The 25,159-nt window shown below is 45.3% G+C and overlaps 1 protein-coding gene across 1 annotated transcript in view; it reads right to left on the bottom strand.

Annotated features, from left to right (window-relative positions):
- The window catches only part of Cdh1 (cadherin 1), a 78,884-nt gene that overhangs the window by 25,169 nt on the left and 28,556 nt on the right, over window positions 1–25,159 (bottom strand). The window contains exon 3 of the mRNA XM_017798369.2: window positions 579–802. Within this exon, the coding sequence (XP_017653858.2) occupies window positions 579–802 (224 nt within the window). The remainder of the gene's footprint in view (window positions 1–578; window positions 803–25,159) is intronic.

The following is a 25,159-nucleotide window of genomic DNA, read 5'->3' on the forward strand; positions in this document are numbered from 1 at the left end:
TGCTAACAAGAGGATGTGTGCTGGACATACACAAATAACTGTACTATTTCATATAAGCCTTAGGTACCCACAAAGGAGGTGGAGGATCCTAAAACCACAGCCTTGTGGATGTCAATGGCATATGCAGGGTCTTAGTGTTTCATCAGTGTTAGTTCACTCAATCTTCACTATTATCTCAGGCCTTACAGACAAGGAGACTCAAGCCTAGGCAGGTTCAGTGACCCCTCTGGGGTTTCCAGGGTTGAAGGGAGAGAGCAATGGCAGGCTGATTGGATCCCAGATCCCCACATTCCAACAGCAACATCCCCAGACCCAATAGGACTGCGTTCAGTGAGACCTACTGTCCTCAACTGGAGATGATTTTGCAGTCCCTGCCCAAGAGTTCTTAGCAGTTTATGGAGGGAGTTTTGCTGTTGTAAAAGACAGAGGTGCTCCTGCCATCTAGAGTTGCCAAGTATGCAGCTGAGTCCTCTTGCAAAATTATCTAGCCCCAAATGTCCAGAGTGCCAAGGTCAGGAGACCACGATTAGACAGTAGCCAGAAAATACAGCAAACTTCAAAAAAATATCCCAACTTACATGGTGGTGGTGACGGTGGTGGTGATGCCCCACAGACTTCAGTGTGACTTTGGTAGAAAGCTTCTTGTAGCTAGAGTCCCAAGCGTGGACAAGAAAACTGGTCTCTAGTTTATGAAGGTTTAGAGGTCGCTTGACTGTGACCACACCATCTGTGGCCACTTTGAATCGGGAGTCATCAGAAAAGTAGACTGTCCTTGGCCGACCAGTGCATCCTTCAAAACTAACTGCAGGGCAGAAATTACAGTGATTAGGAAACTGGGCAGATTTCAGGCAGGAGCATTCTTATCCAAAAATCAATCATGCAAAATGAGGACCAGCTCAAGGAACCCTACACTAGCAATGACTAACAAAGCTATCCAGAAACCTTTCATAAAGTTCTTCACAAATACAGGCACCTAATCGTTGTGGTCTGACTTTTTTCCTTATCTAATTATCCAGTAAAGGGGGCTAGAGAAATGGCTCAGTGGTTTAGAGCACTGGTTGCTCTTGCAGAGGACCTGGGTTCAATTCTCTTCACCTACATTGTAACTAACAATTGTCCATAACTCCAGTTCCAGGGGAATTTGACATCCTCCCTGACTTCTACAGGCATTGCACAATGCGGGCAGGGCGCACTTACATACATGCATGTAATACACTCATACACATAAAAAAAAAGTAAGCAGGGCGTGGTGGCACACGCGTTTACTCCCAGAGGCAGAGGCAGGCGGATCTCTGTGAGTTCAAGGCCAGCCTGGTCTACATAGTGAGTTCCAGGACAGCTGGAGCTCAAAAAGACCAAAAAAAAAAAAAAGTAAACAAATATATGGATAAAAATATGTGCCAGGAGTGGTGGCGCACGCGTTTAATCCCAGCACTTGGGAGGCAGATCCAGGCAGATCTCTATGAGACTGAGGCCAGCCAGGTCTACATAGTAAGTTCCAGGCCAGCTGAGGCTACAAGGAGACCCTGTCTCAAAAGACAAAAAAAAAAAAAAAAAAAAAAGTAAGAAAAAGGGGGCTGGAGAGATGGCTCAGTGGTTAAGAGCACTGGCTGCTCTTGCAGAGGACCTGGGTTCGATTCCCAGCACCCACATGGCGGCTACGAACCGTCCTTAACTCCAGTTCCAGGGGAATCAGAAGCCCTCTTCTGACCTCCGCAGCACTGCATGACACGGGTGCACTCACATACATGCAGGCAATACACTCATACACATAAAATAAAAAATAAATAAAATATTTTTAAAATATGTAAGAAAAAAAACCCGAAACTCAAAACCCCCACAAAAAACAAACAGGGCATTGTGGTGCACACCTATAATCCTAGCACTTAGGGAAGCAGAGGCTGGCAGATCAGAAGTTCAAGGTCATCCTCAGCTACACAGCAAGTTTGAAGCCAGCTTGGGGTGCATGAGACTATCTCAAGAAAACAAAAAAGGCTGGCGAGATGGCTCAGTGATTTAAGAACACACACTCTGGTCTTCCAGAGAACCTGAGTTCAGTTCCCAGCATGCACATTCTGTGGCTTACAACTGCCTGTAATTCTAGTTCCAGGGATCTGACACCGTCTTTGGGCTTCCACACATAGCACTCATGCCCACATACCCACACACATATACATATGATTAAAAATAAAATCTTTGGGGCTGGAGAGATGATTCAGTGATTAAAAGTGCATACTGCTCTTGCAGAGAACCTGAGTTCAATTCCCAGCACCTACTGCCTGTTAACTCCAGCTCCAAGAGGGATCTGATACTTCTGTCCTTCCTGAGTACTGCACTCAAATGGACATACCCACACATATACACAATTAAAATAAAATCTTAAAAAAAAAAAAAAAAAAGGTCTAATGAAATGGCTCAGTGGGTAAAGGCACTTGTCACCACATGAGGACCCGAGTTCAAACACACAAGGTAGGAGAGAACCGACTCCTAAAAATTGTTCTCTGACCTCCACAAGTGGGTAGGGGTGCACACAAATGCACACATATCCCCACATATAAATAAACAAATGCTAAAAAAAATTTTAAACCAAAATCCAAAACAAACAAACAAAAAAAACATGTAGAAATGTAGTAAAAAACCTCACAGGCACAGGGAACAGTTGTAAAGAGTTCATTGTAGGAAACTCTAAGTTAGCCTGTTTTCCTCCCTTTCAGATAACTATCCATCACTCCCCCCAATGAAACTTCCATTTTGTCTAAGCATTCTCTTGTGAAAATTGCTGCTGGTATGCCTATTTTACAAGGCTGGGCACTTCTTTCCGAAGGATCAGGTTTCTGCCAGAAAGCCCAAGCCTCTGTGGATGCCTGGGCTGCAGTGTTTCTTTCTTCCACCAGGGGTCGCCCCTGCAAGCATGTCTGAAGCTCAAAGTCCTGAATTCCATTTGCCGGAGAAGATAATTTGTTTTAGGGGATAAGAAGATGAGAATATGCACCACCATTATTCCTACTCACAGAGTGGTTAAGACATTTACCTAACATCCCACAACTAGCAAACAGCAGAGCTACTAGTGGCTGTTGAAGGGAATTAGGATATGTTATCCCAAAATACTCTTTGACATATGTATTTTGGAGCCAAAGACATGTGAGAAGCAACGTGCAGAAAGATCTGTCTCAACTTGAACGTCCCTTTCTTTTTTGGTCTTTTTGAGACAGGATCTCCCTGTTGCCCCAGCTGGCCTAGAACTCATGTAGACCAGGCTGGCCTTGAACTCAGAGATCTGCTTGCCTCTGCCTACCACGCCAAGCTAGATCCAGTGATCTTAACTGCTGAGCCATCTCTCCAGTCCACAGATACCACTTTCAAAGTCCTAATTAGGACCTTTTAAAGATTTTTAAGTAACCCTCCCTACCCCCAGCATAAATAATGGAGTGACTGGGCCATATGTGGTGGCTTGTCATATAAGCAGGGTATAAGCACTGCCCCAGATTCCTTTCCCCAGCTAGACAAATCTGGGCAGTGAAAGTCAACAGGACCATGACTGGACTTGCCATAGGTGGTTGGCCTGAAAAATGAAATGGTTTTGTAAATAACTTGGTGCAAAGCACTTGACCTGCTCAGGGTAACTCTTAATGTGGCCCAGCCTCACCCTGGGAGAAGTGACACAGAAAGTGCCAGAGGGAGCCCCAACCTGAATTTCTAGGTACTCATTAGCACTCATTCTCTGTTTTGTAAAACCGGATCCTCTGGACTGAGAAATTGAAAATTACAGGAAAGACAAAAGGCTGTCCAGCTCTGGAGGCTCCTTCAACCCTGGCCAGGGCTGGCCATGTTCAGTTATGTGGAACTCTGACATCATCAATTGGGAGGCAGTATGAGGAAAATGTGGTGAAATGTTGAAATACCAAGATCAACACACGGGGTTGGGGGGTATGGGAACATTTCCATGATGAAAGTGACAGAAAGCTCATGAGGGACTAAAAATTCAACCAAGCACAAAACACCTTTTCTATACTGGTTATCTGTATTGGTCCCAATACAGAATTAAGACCCCTGGGCATCTCTGAAGGGAAAACCTTTCTACCACATCATCATCACCACCATCCCCATCATCATCAGGAAAAACTACATCCTCATACTGGGCATGGAGGTACACACCTGCAATCCCAGAGAAGCTGAAGGTAGGAAGTTCATGAATCTGAGGCCACCCTAGGCTGTACAACAAAACAAAATCTATGATCTGAGGTAATGTAACAGCTTCAACGAACTTAACTATTTGATCAATATTTTAAATATTTGCAGAATACTGACTATAGTTCCAGATTCTATTTTAAACACTTTATAAATATTAACTCTTTTAATCCCAGAACTTTGGGGTCTGTCCTCTTGGGTTTTTGTTTTTTGAGACAGTGTCACTCACTATGTAGCCCACCCAGGCTGGCCTCAACTTACTGAGATCCCCTGCCTCGCCTCTGGAGTACTGGGATTAAAGGTGTGTGCTGCCACACCTAGAAAGAAATTTTTTAATATTTTATTTATTATTTATTTTATGTGTATGAGTGTACTGCCTGCATATAGGTAGGTACACCCATGTTATGCAATGCCTGCGGAGGTCAGAAGAGGGTGCTGGATCCCCTGGAACTGGAGTTATGGATGGTTAACAGCCATGTGGGTGTTGGGAATTAAACCTGGGTCCTCTGCAAGAGCAGACAGTGCTCTTAATTGCTGAGCCAACTTTCTAGCCCCAAATTCTTTTTATAGCTAGGGATATTAGGCAGTTAGCAAGCAGCAAGGCTGGGATGTGAACCTAGGCAGTCAGATTTCATGCCCTATCTACATAGCAGGTCCTTGCCCTGTGTCCTTTGTGTGTGTGGTTTATTTTTTTTTCAGGGGGGGGGGTCATCTGGAATCCCAGCTGGCCTGGTACTTGCCACGTAGACCAGGCTGGCCTCAATCTCAGAGTTCTGCCTACCTTTGCTGAGATTAAAACTTACTTCCTTTCCCCCACCCCAGGCTTGCTGAGGTTCTACTTTTTTTTCCCTAAATTATACACTGTTGAGTTCAGGGCTAGGGTGGCTCACCCCAAAGGGAGGGTCCTCACTGTTACTCATACGCAAAATGGAGAGGGGATCTCTGGCAAAAATAAGTATTTATTTTTTAAAATATTTTATTTATAAGGCCGGGCGTGGTGGAACAAGCTTGTTCCCTCAGCACTTGCGAGGCAGAGGCTGGCGGATCTGAGTTCAAGGCCAGCCCGGTCTACATGATGAGTTCCAGGCCAGCTGGGGCTATAGGGAGACCATGTTTCAAAAAGCCCCTCCCCCCAATTTATTATCCAGCCCCAGAAGTATTTATTAAGAAAATACAAATGACCAACCAACAAGAAAAAGATAGTCCATAACAGTCTGGAGTGCTACACATGGGAAGTTAACGGTAACTGGAGAGGGAGTGGAAGAAAGATTGAAAGATATGGGGTTGAAGTAGAAGAAATTTAAAAAAAAAAAGATTTTTCTGCTGGAGATATAGCATATACACAGGCCTTGGCTTCAATTGCCAGCATTGAAAAAAAAAAAAAAAAAAAAAAAAGAGGAAAAAAATGTTGGTCTAAATTCCAGCAAATAGAAGACCAGGCATGGTGGTAGAAAGATGGTTATAATTAGAATGAGTAATTTATTTTTTAAAATATTTTATTTATTTTTTCTATGTGTATATGGGTGTTATACCTGCATGTATGCAAGTACACCCATGTTGTGCAGTGCCCTCGGAGATCAGAAGAGGGTGTTGGAGCCCCTGGAAGTGGAGTTATGGACAGTTAGCCACCATGTGGGTGCTGGGAACCAAACCCGGGTCCTCTGCAAGAGCTATCAGTGCTCTTAACCACAGAGCCATCTCTCCAGCCCCTGAATGAATAATTTCTTAAAATAATAAAAACTAGTAAGAATAGCTTCCTGGATGCCTGTCTTGCACAATGACTTCTCATTCACCCCTCAGCACCCCATTTTCTAGCCCACTTGGCAGTAGTAGCTCAAAACAGAAAACCCTAGAAGAGATGGCTGAAGTTCCAGTACAAATAAAGCCCAAGTTCATGAAAAGCCTCTGGTCCCAGCAGGCTGGGCAGGGTGAATGAGAGTCTCAGCAATTCTTTTCTTGGAATTGCCTTCATGCCCCAGCCAGTTCTACTTGAAGGATCTCGTTTCTTCTCCCACTGGGGCAGCCATCACTGGAATGTGAGTAGGTAGAAACCAGGCACTGGCAAAAGCCTCTGCACAATGCAGAAGATGCTGGGGTTTGAGGGCAGGGGCCTGCCATCAAAGGCAGCTGACCATAGATGAATGCTTTTAGTAACCAGTGGGGTGATCCAGCCTCTCAGAAGCAACTGCTTGAAAGCAGAGCCCTGCCCACACCACACACAAAGGAGACGTGATGGAATGGGTCCCCCTCAGAGAGGTTCCACAGCCAACGCCAAGAATGCTGTGTTTAGCTTTACTTCAAGGACCACTTGAACGTATGCATACACAGCCCAAGTTTATGCACACAAGATCAGAGAAGCCAAAATACTGCCACTGTGTACTTCAAACCAAGGCTGCATTTTCTAATTCAAACACTGAAGATAAAAAATCAGAAGTTTAACTTGGTAGATGAAAGGGCTGGGGAAGACAGCTTCATTTAGCCAGGGGCCATTTCTCCTATATAGCTCAGTAGCACTGTTTCTAACTCCAGCCACAGTGCCATGAGTCTCCAGACCCAGAAGATGTCTCTCCAGGTCCATCATTTTCTTAGATGGTACTGGGTAATGCTGGTATGTCTTCCTTTAAGGGGTATCTATAAACTTAGTAAGCATTGGAGGTTGATAAAGGACCCACACTTAACAGAAGATGTGACTGGCACTTTTAAAAAAAAAGACAGGGCTGGAGAGATGGCTCAGTGGTTAAGGATTCCGACTGCTCTTGTAGAGGACCCAGCCATATGGCAACAAACAACCATCTATAACTCCAGTTCCAGGGGATCTGACATCCTCTTCTGATCTCTACAGGCATTGCATGACACAGGTATACTTGCAAATGTGCAGGCAATACATTCATACACATAAAATAATAAATAAAATATTTAAAAAAAAATAGAAGGACATGCCAGGCTGGAGAGATGGCTCAGTGGTTAAGAACACTGGTTGTTCTTGCAGAAGAGCCGGGTTTGAATCCCAGCACCCACATGGCAGCTAACAAGTGTTCCTAACTCCAGTTTCAGGGGATCCGACAGCCTCTTCTGTCTTCCACGGGCATTGCACGACATGGGTGCACTTACCTGCATGCAGGCAATACATGCACACACATAAAATAAAAATAATAAAAAATAAAAAAAAATAGAAGGACATGGCACATGGTGGGCGTGGTAGCATACACAGCCCTCAGGAGGCAGAGGCTCTGGAAGTTCCAGGCCCACTGGGGCTACAGGGAGACCCTGTATCAAAAAGACACCCCCACAAAGGGACACAAGTTGTCCTGCAATTTGTCCACAGATGGAGCATGTTGCAGAGATGTGGGTTTACTGGGAAGACTGACCTCAACTGACAAACTCTGTTCATGTCTATCTTTTGAGCGCTGTGGATAGGAACTACAATCTAGTCTTTATTAGATACAGGAGTCCTGGGGGATAAGTGTATATAAGCCTTGGGAGGTAGGTTTAGCATCCCTCGTTTATGAGGTAACTGAGCCCAGAAAAGTGAAGGGATGTGACCAAGCCACACAACAATGGACAGACAGAGGCTGTGACCTGACATCAGCTAACTTCCCAGGACTTACCCACCAGGCAGTCTGTCTCCTAAGACTGTGGGAGTCACTTAGAACACTTGGTTAGTTGAGTGGGATTAACTCACAGTAGTTAGAATGACAAGAATAGCAATTCCACACTCACTCCCTCTCTGCAGAGACTCAAGCCTCAGAAAATACAAGGATATTGAGAGGGTCACCCAAAAGAGGAAGTCTGAAACCAGACTCCAGAACGTTCAGCATTATGTCATCACTTTTCATAAGCTGAAATAATTTAGAGTTCCTCTCATGGGCCAGCTTCAGCCCCAGGTGTTCCCCGCCCCCCTCCTTCTGGGGAAGATAAGGAATGCAGAAGGTCATCTTACACAACTCCCAGTGTCCCTAATGTCACCCTTGCTGACCGGAGGCTCCCCCCAAGGGATCCCAAGGACAGGAAGTTTATTTGCATGAAACTTAATCAGCTTCCTTCTCCCAACCTCCCCCAAATGCCCTTAGCCAGAACAAAGTCACTCACTTCACTAATTTCAACAATGAACAGTGGGCCAGGTGTATTGGCACAGGTGGGTAATCCTTGTACTGGGACCCGGAGACAGGAGGATACCAAAACTACATAGAGTTCCAGTCCAACTTTGGCTAATTATTAGTGAGACTGTCTCAAAAAATAAAAATAAAAAAGAAAGTGAGATTCATTCAAATCTCCTTTGAAAAACATTCAGAGAGCTGGTATAGTGTGGGGTCCAGGGAAGGTAGAGACCAAGGAGAATTAACTGAGGCCCATTTGCCCTCCACTTCTTGAAGTAAACAGGATAAAAGGGCAATCCATCTTCACCCTGGACTCTTCCCAGCTGTTACCAGCTCACTAAAGCTAAAGGGATCATCAGGTAGAATTTATCTGGGTTAATGTGTTGAGCTCTCCACAGCAAATACTGGTGAAAATCCCATCAATCTCATAAATGGGGCATCTAGAGTCAGTCAACAGCCAATGTGTACACACAGGTTAATATTTTACATCTGTACGAATGTGGTTAAAGCAAATTGGGTTCAAGTCCAACTCTGCTTCTTTTTTAGGGCCTAGTGTTCACCTCTGCCAAGTGTTTCCCCATCTATAAAAGGGAGACATGTTCATCTCCTTCAACCCTCTGTTTTAAGCATTCTTCAACAGTTTTTTGTTTTGTTTTTGGTGTACCAGGCATTGTAGCTCTACCACTGAGCTACATCCCCAGTCCTTTTTAATTTTGATTTTGAAACGGTCTCACCAAGTTGCTCAGACTGGCCTTAAACTTGTGATCCTCTTGCCTCAGCCTTCCAACAGCTGGGATCAGAGAGAAACGGGAATTACAGACACACACCACCAAGCTCATCTACTTAAATACACAAAGCTCTTACTCTTTTACCTCATTCTAAGGTGGGGAAACACAGCATCAAAAACAAGATCCTTGGGGCTTGTGTTCCAGTAGAGCAGAGATAACTGACAACCAAATATCAGAAACGAGAAGCGTAAGCAGCAAGAGGGCAGCAGGTTCCGAGGGCTTCGTGCAGCAGCATAGGATGGAGGAGACAATTTAATGAAGGGTATCAGCAGACACAAGAAGAAGCAGGGCATGGGATCGGACAAGCTTCTGGCTACATGCACAAGCAAGGGGAATGGGCCATAAGAGTAGTGCAGGGGAGTCCCAAGGCCCCCAAGCACTACATGCCTAAGGCAGCCGGAGTGCTGGATAGGGGACAGAAAAGCCAAGTGTGAACATAGCAGACATGGGTCACTCTAATCAGAGAGTTAAAAGCAAAGGCAGCCAGTGGGGCTACACAGAATGGTGCCCAGCAGTGACTCCTGTTCCTTCAGTCCAGAAGGACCAGGAAAAAAACCTCTCTGAACAGTCCAGAAACTCAGGGGCAGCTGATAAAACCTGGCAGCTTGATCTCAGCATGGCCCAGCAAGAGCCCTGCGAACAGGCTGGGGAAGCTATAGATGAGGTGGCGCATGCCTTTGATACCACTTTGAGTTCAAGGCCAGCCAGAGCTGCAGTGAGACCAGCAACAGGCTTGAAAAATAAATAAGTAGATAAATAAGGGGCTGGAGAGATGGTTAAGAACACTGGTTGTTCTTGCAGAAGACCTGGGTTCAAATCCCAACACCCACATGGCAGCTAACAACTGTCCATAACTCCAGTCCCAGGGGATCTGACAGCCTCTTCTGACCTCCGAGGGCATTGCACGACACGGGTGTGCTTACCTACATGCAGGCAATACATGCATACACATAAAATAAAAATAATAAAAATTTAAAAAATAAATAAATTGCCAAGTGTGGCGGCACACCCCTTTAATCCCAGCATTCAGGAGGCACAGGCAAGTAGGTCTCTGTGAGTTCAAAGTCTGCTACATAAGGAGATCCTGTCTCAAAAAAAGAAGCCCCCCCCCACCCCACCAAATCTGAGCTGTACTGTCCCAGCTTCTGCTGCATGCTAAACACAGCCTCATACTGGCCCCAACCCAGGGAGCATTCCTGTGGTTGCTTGGGCGACTCCAGGACCTGTTTGCTTATTGATTACAAAGAGAAGGCTGCCTCCCAGGTGCCATATCTGCCCACTTTTCCTTTCTGTGGGATTCCCGGAGGACAGGGAGGGCCATGTTCTAAATTCTGAAGCAGCTGAGTCCTTCACCCCCAATCCCTGTTGTCTCCTCACAGGAAGAGATGGTCTTGAGAGCTGGCCCCTAAAGTGGCCTTACAACCTCCCAGGTCTCAATTCCATTTGGGAACTAAAGCACATTGACCAAAACTCCACTTGGGATCTAATCTAATGTGCATCCCATATCTTCTAGGTGCTTTGAAAAATACCCAGGTCTGGGTCCTGCCTCTGGCTAACTGAATTCAGATGTCCAGAGCTGGAGAGCCTAGGAATTGATATATCATAAATTTCCCCCAGGCTTCTGTGTGAGCAAAGAAGTCCAAAGACTGAGCCATCTCAGTAGTCAGGGTGAGGAAGTTTCTTGGGCTTGCTAAAAAAAAAATGTTCTAAGCCGGGTGTGGTGGCGCACACCTTTAATCCCAGCACTCAGGAGGCAGAGGCAGGCAGATTTCTGTGAGTTCAAGGCCAGCCTGGTCTACATAGTGAGTTCCAGGACAGCTGGGGCTACAGGGAGACCCTGTCTCAAAAAAAGACACACACAAAAAAAGTCCTAAAATTGATGCAGATTAGAAATTCTGTGCATATACCAAAAGATATTTGGCTCTATATATACGGCAGGTAAATTTATCAAAGCTGTTAGACACACGCACATCCTGCAAACACCCACTAAGTGTCCTGTTCCTCCAAACCTGTTCTATATCCTCCTTCCCAATTCACTTACTCCATATAACGGCATCCTTGTACATCCATTTCTCCAAAATTAGGGCCCAGACATAACTGTATTTGTAATAGACCTTATTGTCCAACTTTCTTCTTTTCTGCTGTTTGTTCATTTGAGACAATGCCTTGCTATGCAGCCCTGGCTGGCGTGGAGCTCACTATGTAGACCAGACTAGCCTTGCACCTGCAGCGATCCTCCTCCCTATGCCTCCTCCCTAGTACTTGGATTACAGGCATACATCTCCATGCCCAGTTCAATTTTTTTCATTTCTGTAGTGGTAGGACTTGAGCCCAGGATATTGTATATACAAGGTAAATAACATATATACATATATCTATGAGACAGAGAAAATTTGGGTGAGGGGGGCATGTTTTGACACAGGATCTACTATAGCCCCAGCTGGCCTGGAACTCAGTATTTAGACCACCTGCCTCTGCCTCTCAGAGTGCTGGGATTAAAGGTGTACGCCATCACAAAATTATACATATACGTACGTACGTGTGTGTGTGTGTGTGTATGTGTGTGTCTGTGTCTGTATACATTTTCAGCACCTCCACATCTACCCATTAAAAAGCCAAACAACAAGGGAAAAAAAGCCTCCAGAAGTTATATATAACCAATCTATTGTTACTAGGATGGTTCAATTACAGTACAGCAACTACTCATAAGTAAACAGGAATAAAATACCAATAAATGTGTCTAGGAACATTTTCATTTTCTTTTTTGCAGTGCAAGGGATACAATCCAGGGCCTTGAGCAGGCTAGGCCAGTGAGTGTTCTAGCCCTGAGCTACATCCAGCCTTTGTCAATAGTACAGATAAACCTCTAAGGCACCAAGTGATAAGCATTCACCAAAAAAACTACTGGACTATTTTGTGAAAACAGTCCCATGGTTGTCTAGGGCTGGGGCTGGGGCTGGGTAGAGATTTGCCAGGCAGTAGACCCAATGGAACTTGTGAGTGACATAAATCTTCTAAAACTGGATCAGGGTGATGGCTGAACCACTTTGTACATTCATAAAAAACTAACATGCATTTACACTAGGTAAATTGTATAGTGAGTAAATTACAACTCAATGAGCCAGTAAGAAATATAGTTATTAGGGTTTCATTTGAGGAGGACCCCATGAGCTAAAGTCTACACACCCAATAGTACCAAGGCTATGAAAAAGTGGGGAGTGAAGAGAAAAGCCACAAATAATCCTTAATTAACAATAATTATGAGTAACTAGGAGCCAGGTGTGGTGGCACATGCCTGTAATCTAAGCACTTTGGAAGTAGAGACTGGAGGACCAAGAACCGGGAGATAAAGATCATTGTCAGCCACACAAAATTTGAAGCCTGCCTAGGCTATGAAACCCTGTCTCAAAAAACAAGAAGCCAGCGAGAAGACTCCACTGGAAAGGCACTTGTCACCAAGCCTGAAGACCCTGAGTTTGATCCCTGGGACCCACATGGTGGAAGGAGAGAACCTATTCCTGCAAGTTGTCTTCTGACCTCGAAATGTGTGTCATAGCAAGTACACACATGCATGCGCGCAAACTCACACAAACAACATAGGCGTTATTATGCATAGGTGCTGAATTAGCACCTCACATTGGCTCCTGCTCTGCTGAGAAACTGGTTGGGTTTTCTAATTCCCTTGATGCTGGTGAGCTGAGGCCCAGAAATGTTCAGGTCACTTGCTCAAAGTTACACAGAGCCAGCCAGCCAGCCAGCCAGCCAGGAATACACACCAACCCAGGGCCATTTCCCAAGCACAAGAGGACCTAGAAATATTCCAATGCCCACTGTGAGAATATAAAGCCATTGTGACATTCAAAATTCTCTGAGACAGGGTCTCACTGTGTTACACAGGCTGGCCTTAAACTCCTGGATTTGGGTGGTCTTTCTGCCTCGGCCTCTGGAGTAAGTAGCTGGGATTTGAGAAGTCTAGAATCTTTGATTCGTTCAATCACTCCAGAACGAGATTCAAAAACCTCTTCTGCAGAGAATGAGCAAGAGGCCCACAGTTTGCCAAAAGAGGGTTGTGCTAGACTAGCTCAGACCCGCTGCCTCTGAACTTTGGAACAAAACCTCTCAAACAGCCCTAAAGAATGGCTAGAAGTCCAAGTTGCAGAGGGAGGCATTTCTCAGTCTCCAGGTCACATGCATCAGCAGATGACTCCATGACAAGCACCCACTTGTCCAGCAGAGTTTACAGAGGCAGCTTTTTCTTTAATGGATGCTAGCATCATTTTTCATTATCCAGGACAAGTAGGCATTGATGGGAAAGGCATCTGCTTCTAAGAGTGTTTGCTAACCCTGCTCTGGGGGCCTGAAAGGTACTTTCAGGAATCTGAGCAATAAACCTCCACAACAATGCCACCATCCCTTAGAAAGGGGAGTGGGCATCTCAGTCTGGGGTGCTCATACTAAGAATTTTGAGTCAGGGGGCTGGAGAGATAGCGCAGCAGTTAAGGACACTGACTATTCTTGCAGAAGACCCGGGTTCAAATCCCAGCACCCACATGGCAGCTAACAACTGTCCATAACTCCAGTTCCAGGGGATCCAACAGTCTCTTCTGTCCTCTGGAGGCATTGCATGACATGGGTGCACTTACCTACATTCAGGCAATACACGTGTACACATAAAATAAATAAAAAAATATTTTTTGAAAAAATTTAAAAAGAATTTAAGCCGGGCGTGGTGGTGCATGCCTGTAGTCCCAGCACCTGGGAGGCAAAGGCAGGCAGATCTCTGTGAGTTCAAGGCCAGCCTGGTCTACACAGTGAGTTCCAGGATAGCTGGGGCTACAGGGAGACCCTGCTTCAAAAAGACCAAAAAATAAAAAATAAAAAAAATAAAAAAGAATTTTGAGTCAGAAAAAAATGAAAATAAGAAAAAGAGGAGCTAGTGATATAGGTCAGTGGTTGAGTGCTTATCTTGCTAGCACCCCCAAGACTCTAGGCTCAAACCTTATTACAGAAGGGAGGGAGGAGGGAGGGAAGGAAGGGGAGGGGAGAGAAGGGGAAGAAAGGAGAGCTGGTGGTCTTGGTGGTGTACACCCACGATTCCAGAACTTGTGAGAGAGGCAGAATCATTAGTTCAAGGCCAGCCTGGGCTACAGAGTGAGTCTGAACCAGCCTGGGTGCCACAGTAAGACCCTGATGATGATGATAATAGCATGAAGACTAGCCCGAAGGTCCTGGATATGGGCCTCAGTATACAATAGGATACATCACAGTCACATGCTCTTCTTGCAAGATCCCAAGGGATGAGAGCTGGGACACTCATCCAGCAGTGCTTCTCAAACTTTTTACTTTCCTGGCTGCAGTTCTTTCAAAGGACTCCATTATCCATTTACCTGGCCTGTTCTCCTTTCCCAAGGTGATCAAGAATTGGAAACTTGCACACATGCAAAATGACGCACACAAAAGGTACTCAGTAAAGCATTGTTTGTGGTAGCAAAACACGGGAGACATCCCAAAGATCCGTCAATAAGGGATGAGCTAAATAAATGATGGCATTTTCTAACAGCAAAATACCATGCAGCTATAAAACAAATGAGAAGCTCTTTATGCCCTGCTGCAGAATGATCATCAAAACATTACACTAGGGCTGGGTGTGGTGGCTCACAGCTGTAATCCCAGCACTGAGGCTGAGGCAGGAGGATAGACTGGACTATACTGTGGGCTCCAGGTCAGCCTGGGCTATAGAGCAAGACCCTGTCTCAATAACCAAATAAAAAATACTTGTACTTTTGCAAATGCTCAGACAGACTGGAGCGCAAGTCACAAGCTAATTAGAAGGTACCCTCGTGCCTACCCCCAAGGGATGGAGACCTTGAGAATCTGGGCACCACAGGATACAGGAGGCCTGTGGGGAGGACATCTGCTAGGGTGGTGAGAATAGAGGACAATGACCTACATGAGTGGAAGAGGAAGGGGCATGCAGGCAGAGGTTGGTCAGCTGGTCTAGAGGGAAGCATGACAGAGGACAATCCCGGGACTGAATCCTGCTAGAGTATGTCATGCTGCGTCCTCTGCATCCTTCCTGGGTAGAAAGTAATGCCTGGGAACAAATTGAATCAGCACAGATGTGGGCTCAAGGGCCCTGGGTGTTACGGCAAGCACATGCACGCTAATCCTAGTGTGGGTTGTTTGTTTCTAACAGGGACTCACTATGTATCCTAGGCTGGCCCTGAATCTTTGTGGCAAAGGGTGTAACAGCTTTACACTGGAGAACACAGACAGGCAGATCCAGAGGGCAAAACAGTGAGTTTCATATTCAATGAGACCCTGTCTCAAGGCAACAAGGCTTTGCACCACAAATAAGTAACAAACAAACAAATGGTTTGTTTTCCTGTCTTAAATCTTAATAAGAGAGTTGAGGGACCCATGTTTAGTTGACTATTATAACTTCAACAGCAACCAGCCAGGGTGATGTGGCTTCCAAAATCCCAAACGTGAATCTCAGTAGCATTATCAGAAATAAGACACTCAGGACATGAGAGCCTGTGGGTTCTGTCTGATGCTCTGTGGTTTGATAAGAACATTCTCAGGGTTGCAATCTAATGACAAATGCTAGATGATGTTTTTCTCCTTCTAAGACTCAGACTTTAAGAGGGACTTTGACCCCTGGAGCTGGTCCCAGGGCAAAGGAGCCAGGATGATCAGAGGCCCTCTGCAGAAGGACGGACAAAAACGGAAAGGAGTCAGGAACATTGGCCTCAGGATTTACAGGGCTGACTACGTGGAGAAGGGTCAGTAACAAAGAGACCTGAGGGTAAGATAAAGGCCAGCGCAGAGCAGTACAGTGAGACAGCAAAGAGCAGAGCATTCCCATGCTGAGGACAGACCTCTGACAGAACAGGCCCCTCCTGAAGGCCCTTTTCTCTGTGTTAGCACAGGTGACTCCACTGGGCACCGCTGCCTGGCATTGCTAGCTGGTGTGTAAAGTTGGCATTTGAACTTTGAACACTGAAATACATCTGAACTTTGGCCTTAACTAGCTGTGGCCTTCAGGAAAATCCATTCACCCTCTTTCCTATTTCTAAAGTGAATGCTTGGGCACAGGTACACTGGAGGGATTGGGGTCGGGGGGCACATGGAGGGAATGAACTGAAGATCAATTCTAGTTTAAGGCTAGTGTGGGCTATATAGTGAGATTCTGTCTGAAAAAACAACGGTCAAAATGGCTATGCATAGTGGTTCCATGCCTGTAATCCTACACTCAAGAGGCTGAAGCAGGAGGCCAGTAAATTCCAGACCAGTCAGAGCTAGTGTGAAACAGTTTCAAACACACAAAAAGGTCTCTCTGTATCTCACAGGCTCTATGGGAAAATCTGCAATGAGGTTCTGTGGGGTAAAAGCCCCTAAGTGCTGCTTCTGTTGTTATACTGCCATGGCACTTGCAGAACTGGAATCTTCGGCAGCTGCCTTAGAGGCCACCCTGCAGGGGAGGCAGGGCCCAGGTGGCTGAGAAGGTTATGAGGAGGCTTTTGGGGGTTGGCTGAGATGCCAGCAGGGCTCCCTGGCCTCTGCACCCCCTCAGCATTGGCCATGCCTGCAGGCGTGGCTGCCCTTGCCTACAGGGGTGCCCAGAGTTCTGCTCTTGGAAAGTCGATCCTTCCCCACCCCTCTTCATCAAAGCTTTGGTGCCACAAGGAACTGTTTGCCCACACCAGGCACTCCCTTCCCCGGCCACCTGGAAACATGTCTGTGGCCATAAATGGAAGTTTTCTGGGTCGTGTTCTGCTTTCCTGACACCCCCTCCCCGAGGCCTCAGCTGTGAGCTGAGCCAGGGTTTATGCAGGCCTGTGAAAGGGCATCAAAGAAGGCGTGAGCCCCAGGAGTAGTGTGTGAACACAGAAGCCTAAGGGAGGCTCCACAGCCTTGGACCTGTTTTCCAAACAGGTTTCAGATCCCCAGAATGATCTCTGCATAGAAGAAATCTATAGGGGTTAAAATGGGTGTTGTGGTATTGGAGATAGTGGAGGGAGGGCTTAAGAAAATGCCAGAGACCTAAATAACCACAAGGACTGGTTTCCAATGTCCCCACCCACAGTGCAAATCCTCTGAGCACCTGCAAATAAATACCTCCAGACCCTGCCAGCATTGCTTTGAGATTCTAAATAATAATGAGGAGAGAAAAACAGAGACAGGCAAGTATGGAAGGCCTTTCTCCCAAGAGTTGATTCATCTCTTGATGCCTGGGTTGGGGCAGTTGGCCTCCTCCCTCTTCACAACTGCTGCTTAGGTTACCACAGCCTCTTCACAAACAGTCCCAGTGGGTTGGGATGAGCCTCAGCTCTAGTCAAGCCCTTCTCTCTGAATCCCCTAAAGTCAGGCCCCAGCTGACTTTTTCCACCTCTCTCACTCGGCTCTCCCTCATAACATTGATTCCTTCCTGCCCAAGTTTGTCCTTGCTTTTCCCTCTGCCTGGATTGAATGCTCCTCCCAGAGGAACCACCTGCATCTCTCCTCTAAGGCCACTGTCAGGCAGGCCTTGATTGCTGGGCTTTAAAGGACAGCACACTGCTTCCAGAACTCCCTCCTTATCTTCCCTCTGGGCTGCATTTTTCTCTACGGCACTTACCTAACCTTATTATATATTTACAACTAAGGGACTTAGAGTCAAGCCAAAAGAAAAGGGGCAATAACTGCCCAGGAGCCAGAGTGCACTTCCTAACTTCTGAAGTCTTTGCAACAACTGTGCCTGGTTCCAGTGATTTCCTGCCCACAGTTACCTACAAGTGCTGAACTGTGAACCTTGTGAGAAGCAGCGGGCAGGCCCATTAATCTTCTCATTCCTTGGAGGTAGGAACTGTGTTGTTCACCTTCTAAGCTGAAAAAAGCAAGACTCAGAGGTGAAATGATTTGTCTAAGGTCACAGCAAAGAGGCAGAGCTGGCTCAGCCTGCCTGACCCCCAAGGCCTTTAAAGGCTACTGTGCCCACTGTCTAGTTTTCGTTAGCTGGTATCGCCCCGATCTTTGACTTTTCACTCTCTGCTCAAAGTCACTTAATGGGGGTTGCAAATTCCAGATAGGAGCAGTTTGTTCCTGAAACAAACCACTGGGGCATCTCAAGAAATCCCACAGTGCAGGTAGAAGACAAAAGTGCTGATGGGGCCCACTTTGAAGGGGTCTTTGGGGACTTCAACAGCACAGGAACTGATTCTAAAAGCTGTGAATAACTTGGCTCAACACCTCGGTTTTGTTGGCTCTGGCAAAGCTTGAAAAGGCCACCTGGGATTCCCAAAGGCCTTCATTTGCTTAAATAAAAGCAAAGCCTTTGGGTCTAATTCCCAGAGAAAGCCAGGGGAGGGGAGAAGGGCACAAAACGTGACAAAGCCCTTCTTCATAAGTACCATGAAAACCATGTATTAAACTAAACCCCCGACACTATGGCCAGCACTCACTACTGATGCCAGCTTTAAATACCTTCCCATTCTTAATGTGCCCCTTCTGCTGACTGGGCAGAACTTCAGGCCAGTTCGGCTACAGCTTTCTCTTTCAAATATCCTCTTAAGCCATTAGTGTAGGCTCATCTGGAAAGTGATCTGTTCGGCCTGCCTTCCAATCACACAATATGTCAAACTTATCTTGGTGTCCATTTTCTTCCACAGGCAGGTAGCTGAGGTTTCCCAGTATCCCTTCAGTTTATGGGAAGGCTGCAAACCAAGATTCTGCACAGAGGGCAGGGTCAAGAAGACTCACTGGGTGGCCAAGAACCTTTACATAAAGCTCAGGACAGATCAGGCTGATGGTTCATGCCAGTAATTCCAACACTTAGGAAGCTGAGATAGGATGGCTAAGAGTCTGAGATCAGTCTGGGTTACACAGTGAGCTCAAGGCTAGCCTGGGCTAGACTGCTGAGCAGGTATAGGCACTTGTCAAGCCTGATGAACTGAGTTTCATCCCTGGAACCCACATAGTAGGAGAACTGACTTCCACAAGTTGTCCTCTGAGTCCCACATGCAGGTAAGTGTGAAATGCCCATCCCTCAACTAAATAACATTTGTGGGGGGGTCTTTTTGAGACAGAGTCTCTCTGTATCTCCAGTGGACCTGGAACTCACTATGTAGACCAGGCTGGCCTGGAACTCACAGAGATCTGCCTGCCTCTAACTCCTGAGTGCTGGGACTTAAAGGCTTGTGCCACCACACCCAGCAAGATATAATAATTTAAAAAGAAAATTGGCTGGCTGTGGTGGTGTATGCCCTTAATCCTAGCATTCAGGAGGCAGAGGCAGGCAGATCTCTGTGAGATGAAGGCCAGCCTGGTCTATATAGCAAGTTCCAGGCCAGCTATCACTATAAGGAGGCTGTCTCAAAAAGAAAAAAGAAAATTGGCAGGTAATTTATTTAAAACTTAAAGATATTCCTCCTTGTTCATTTTTTAAAATAAAGACTATTATTAATAGAATACAAAATTCATCAACTTAAAAGTAGTGTATATTTCAGTGGTTTGGATATATTTTATGTTGTGTGACGATCGTTTTTTTCTCCCAGAACACTGATTACTCTAAGGAACTCTGCCAGGGAGCAGTCAGTCCCAGTTCCCTGGCATGCACTCCTCTGCTGTCAATCCATTTGCCTTCTCTACATATTTCATATACAAATGGTGCCTGATTTACAATGGTCCAGTTTACAATGATTTCAACTTCAGGATGATACAAAAGCAAGCGCTACATGTTGAATGGAGACTACATTTGAAAATTTGGATTTGAGTCTCTGCTGAGGCTAGCAACACGTAACACGTAGCACAACACTCAGCAGTGACCACTGTGCTACTAAGGGATGTTTAGCAGGTTTCGTGTACTAAGTGCATCTTACGTACCAGGACATCACCCATCATAAATCAAGGAGTCATGTTCATGGACTCATGCTGCATGAGGCCTCAGTGTCCAGCTTCTTCCATTTAGTAGAATGTGTTCAAGTTCATCCATGTTGTACCCTGTACTTCATTTGTTTTGTTTTTGAGACAGGGTCTCCCTGTAGCCCCTGGCCTTGATCTCACAGAGATCTGCCTGCCTCAGCCTCCTGAGTATAAGGATTAAAGGCATGTCCCACCATGCCCAGTTACTTCACCCTTTTTTTTTTTTTTGATCTTTTTGAGACAGGGTCTCCGTGTAGCCCCAGCTGTCCTGGAACTCACTATGTAGATGAGGCTGGCCTTGAACTCACAGAGATCCGCCTGCCTCTGCCTCCCAAGTGCTGGGATTAAAGGCATGCACCACCACACCCGGCTCTTCACTCCTTTTAATGGAACAATATTCCACACTGTTTATCCATTTATCAGCTGATAACCATTTGGGGCCTTCGTACTTTTTTGGTTCCTATGAATAATACTGCTTTGAACAACTCATATACACATTTTTGTCTAAACATGTATCTTCAATTATCATGGGTATATAGTTAGGAGTGGAATTGCTGGGTGGTATGGTTAATTCTACATTTAAATTCTTTTGAGGATCTGCAGGACTGTTGGCCACAGCAGCTATACAATTTTCCTTCCCACCAGTAGCCAAATGAGTTAGGAGTGCTCTGGTGCCTCCAATGTCCTTCCCCAACGCTTGCTTTCTCTTATTTCCAGTTAGAGCCATCCTAGTGAGCATAAAATCGTTTTATTGTGTCATTGCTCATGAGTTTATTTTTCTTTGTCTGTTTCTATCCAGATAGGGTCTGTCTGTTCAGAGAGTGTCTCGCTATGTAGCCAGCCTTGGCTGACGTTGAACTGCCTGTGTAGCTCAGGCTGGTCTTAAACTCAATTTACCTGCCTCAGTTTCCTAAGTGCTGGGATTACAGACATGTGTGTAACTCCATGCCTGGTGTTGCTAATGGGTGTGTATATGTGTATGCAGTGTATCTATGTGTGTGCAGGTGTGTATGAAGAGCACAGGCAGATGTTGGGCATCTTCCCCTATCACTCTCTACCTTAAAAAAAAATTTTTTTTAAGACAAGGTCTCATGTAGTCCAGGCTGGCTATGTAGCCAAAGATGACCTTGAGTTTTTGAGCTTCTGTCTAGGATCACAGGCATGTGCCATCAACCAGATTCAATTTATGAAGTGCTGGTGACCAAATCCAGGGCTTCATGCATGGCAAGCAAGTGTTATACCAACTGAGCCATATCTCCAGCCCCAGTCTTGTTTTCTTGAGACAGTTTCACTGTGTAGCCCAGGAGAGCTTGGAACTTGGTAAGTAGACCAGGCTAGCCTCAAAATTGCAGCGATTCTCTTGCCTCTGTTTCCCCAGAACTGAGATTATTGGCCTATATCACCAAACCTGGATGTTAATGATCCCAGCCAGCACTCAGGAGGCCAAGGCAGAAGGATTCCTAAGCCAGGCTGGTTGGTCTATATAGCTGAATCCCAGATCAGGCAGTGCTAAATAGTGAGACTACGTCTTGAAGGAAAAACAAAACTTTCCAAAATTCCCCACTTTGAGAAAGAAGTTGTAGAGGGAGGATGGACCATTCATAGGCATTCTGGAAACCACACATCTGGGTTTCCAATCTTGACCCTCATGTCCAACTCGAGAGTCTATTACATCAAAACCCTTGGCTCCTTCTGAAAGCAACACACTGAGTTTTACTTAGCTCTTCAGATCCAGAAATTCTAGCTTTGCTCTATTACAGGGGAGGGACATAAAATGTCTTTTAAAATTACAAACCTGAATTCCATGTGTGGTTGTTGTAAACATAGACAGAGCTTACATGAAATGCATGTGCTCAACACAAAAACAGAAACTTGATTCCTAGACTCCACCAAGATGTTTCTAGACCCGTACCAAAAGTGGGAGAATGAAAGGGGACTCTAGGCTGATCAAAGGCAAGGCGCCCCCTTCTCTTTTTCACATTCCTGACCGCACAGAATGGGAGGCAATGTTTGAAATGGATTGCACCAAATAAAAAACATTCTTGGGATAGCTGGGGATGTTTGAATATGGAGATGTCAGATGATATTGTACATTTTCTTCCTTGTGAGAACCATGTCCTGGCTCTAAAGGCATGTCCTAACTCTTAGGAAATGTAGCTTTAGTATTTTGTGGTGAGACATGTCAGCAGCATACTTTGTTTTCCTAAATATTGACATCAACATCTTCTTTTTTTTTTAGACAGGGTCTTCCTGTAGCCCCAGCTGACCTGGAACTCGCTATGTAGACCAGGCTGGCCTTGAACTCACAGAGATCCTCCTGCCTCTGCCTCCCAAGTGCCGGCATGACATTAACATCTTTTTGAATTGACATAAAAATCATGTGTGTTGGGACTGAAATGGCTCAGCAGTTAATGAGTGCATTCTGTTCTCACAAAGGACTTGGGTTGGTTCCCAGCAGCCACATCACTGTTTGACAACCACCTGTAACTCCAGCTCCAGGGGATCCGACAACCTCTTCTGGGCCCCTCAGACACCCACATGGCATACACCTAAATACACAGAAGTAAAAGTATAAATAAATCAGGACTAGAGAGACAGCTCAGGAGTTAAGAGCACTTTTGCTGTTTTTCCAGGACCCAGGTTCAACTCCCAGCACCCACATGGCAGCTCTGGCTCTGTCGCCCTTTTCTGGTCTTCACAGGCACTGAACACATACCATACTGACTTGTACAAAGAAAAAAAAAATTTTTTTTAATATTTTATTATTTTTATTTTGTGTGTATGGGTGTATTGCCTGCACGTATGTGAGTGCATCTGTATCACGCAATGCCGCGGAGGTCAGAAGAGGGCTTCGGATTCCCCTGGAACTGGAGTTAAGGATGGTTCATAGCTGCCATGTGGGTGCTGGGAATTGAAACCAGGTCCTCTGCAAGAGCAGTCAGTGCTTTTAACCACTGAGCCATCTCTCCAACCCCACAAAGAAAAAATTTTAAATTACTTAAAAAATAAATAGCCAGCACTTGGGAGGCAGAGGCAGGTGGATCTCGGTGAGATCAAGGCTAGCCTGATCTACATAGTGAGTTCCAGGACAGTTAGGGCTGCAGGAAGAACTTATCTCAAAGACAAAAATAAATAATTTTTTTTAAATGCCCATGTTTCTATGGTAACATGCAACACTTACTTCTATGCACACTGTGATGCTCAGCTCAGGGTAATCTCCATCTACTGCCCCAAATGTTTATTGTTCTTTGTGGGGAATGTGTTCAGTACCTTTCCTTCTAGTTTCTTCTGAAATATACAGCATAGCCTCATTATCTATAGTCACATTACTGTGCAATAGAACACTGGAACTTATTTCTCCTACCTAACTGTAACTCAGTACCTGTTACCCAACCTTTCCCCATCCTTCCCGGCCCTTTTCCCCCAGTCTTCAAGAATCACCATGTCACACTCAAGACAGGGTCTCTCCCTGTAGCCCCAGGTGGCCTGGAACTCACTATGTAAGACCAGGCTGGCCTTGAGAGATCCACCTGCCTTTGCCCAAGTGCTGAGATTTAAGGCCACTAGGCCCAGCTACTCTTGACTTGTGAGTGCAACATACTTTCAAATGACTCCTTAGACACAGTGATGATCATTTTAGAATGAACTATAACATGAAGTAGCTCCTTGCAGTTCAACTTTGACATTTATAACAAGTTTTTCATAACTGAGACTTTGGAGATAAAGGAAGATCCTACAATAGGAATATACCAAAGTAGCCACTTGAACCATGCACATATTGAGAACATGATTGGGGCTGACATTCTGTGAGGATGCACTGATGCAGCTGCACCCGTGGCACCAATGGTCTCTGCCCTGAGCCCCTGGGCACTTCCTCTGTGCCCATACCACCCTCCAGCTGCCACCCAGGCTATCAGGACTTACTTGAGCATGAGATGGCAGGCCTCTACTTCAACTGCACAAGATTCATGCTACACTGATCTACTGAAAATGTGCTAACACAAAACCAGATGTGGTGGCAGATGTCTGTAATCCCAGCACTGGTGGGGTAAGGCAGGAGGACTGAGAGTCCAAGGCCAGCCTGAGCTACATGTCTATAATCTCAGTGCTTGGAAAGTGGAGCAGAGGGATCAGGAGTTAGTTCGGAGTCATCCTCAACTACATAGGAGTTCAAAGCCAGCTTGGGCTATGTGAACCAGTTTCAAAAAATATAAGCAAAAAATTTTAAATGCCATTACCTATGTATTAGAATGTCATAATGAAACCCATGTTATTATATATAACATGTACTAATAAAACTCTTATGATACAGAAATTATTATATTAGAAGCAACCACCTGTCCCCAGTCCTCTATAGCTTTTTTAAAGCCTTTTTACATTCATTTTAGTGTGTGTGCACACGTACCCTGCTTGCCTATACAGGTCAGAGGACAACTTGTAGGAGATGATTTTCTTCTTTTGCTATGTGGGTTCTGGGATTCAAACTCAGGTCCTCAGGTTTGGTAGCCAACTCTCTTTTTTTTAAATGAGAATTCTGGGGATCAAATTCATGTCATTGTGCTTACAAGGTGAACACTATCAACTGAGCTACTTCCATCTCCCAGTCCTCTACAATTATTAAAATGCCCTTCTAATTTACCTAATTCACAAACGTAAATTTTAGTCTCCTATAGACACAACTCCAGTCTCACAAACAAGAACAGGAAGGGCTCTGTCACAGACCTTAAGTGTTGAAGAAAATCTGAGTTTAATCCCAGCGTGGCCACCTCCCAGCTGTTTGATCTGAACCACCCTTTAACCTCTCTTAACTTCACTGCAAACTGGAGATGACAATTCTTCTATAACACTTGTTTGGAAAGCACATACTCATTTCAACATAAATGATATTATTAGGGAACTTAATACATAGCTCAAGTGTCTACCTTGCTCATGGGTATGATTTTATCTGCAAGAAACACCAGGTAAATGCAGAAAATTATACCCAGCTGCAAAGTAGGGATGAACAAAACACACAGCCTCAGTTCACAACACGAGTGACCCATATCTGGTGCTAGAACTTTCCATCAGATTTCAGATAACCCTGGTTCCACCCACTAGTGCACAATAAAAGCCACAACTCTACTGAGACTCACACGCACACAAAATTCTTTTCTTGTAAAGCAACATGTTGAAGGGTTTTTTTTT

Source organism: Nannospalax galili, unplaced genomic scaffold (assembly GCF_000622305.1).
Source record: "Nannospalax galili isolate Female #2095 unplaced genomic scaffold, S.galili_v1.0 scaffold410, whole genome shotgun sequence".
In the NCBI taxonomy this organism is placed as follows: Eukaryota; Metazoa; Chordata; class Mammalia; order Rodentia; family Spalacidae; genus Nannospalax; species Nannospalax galili.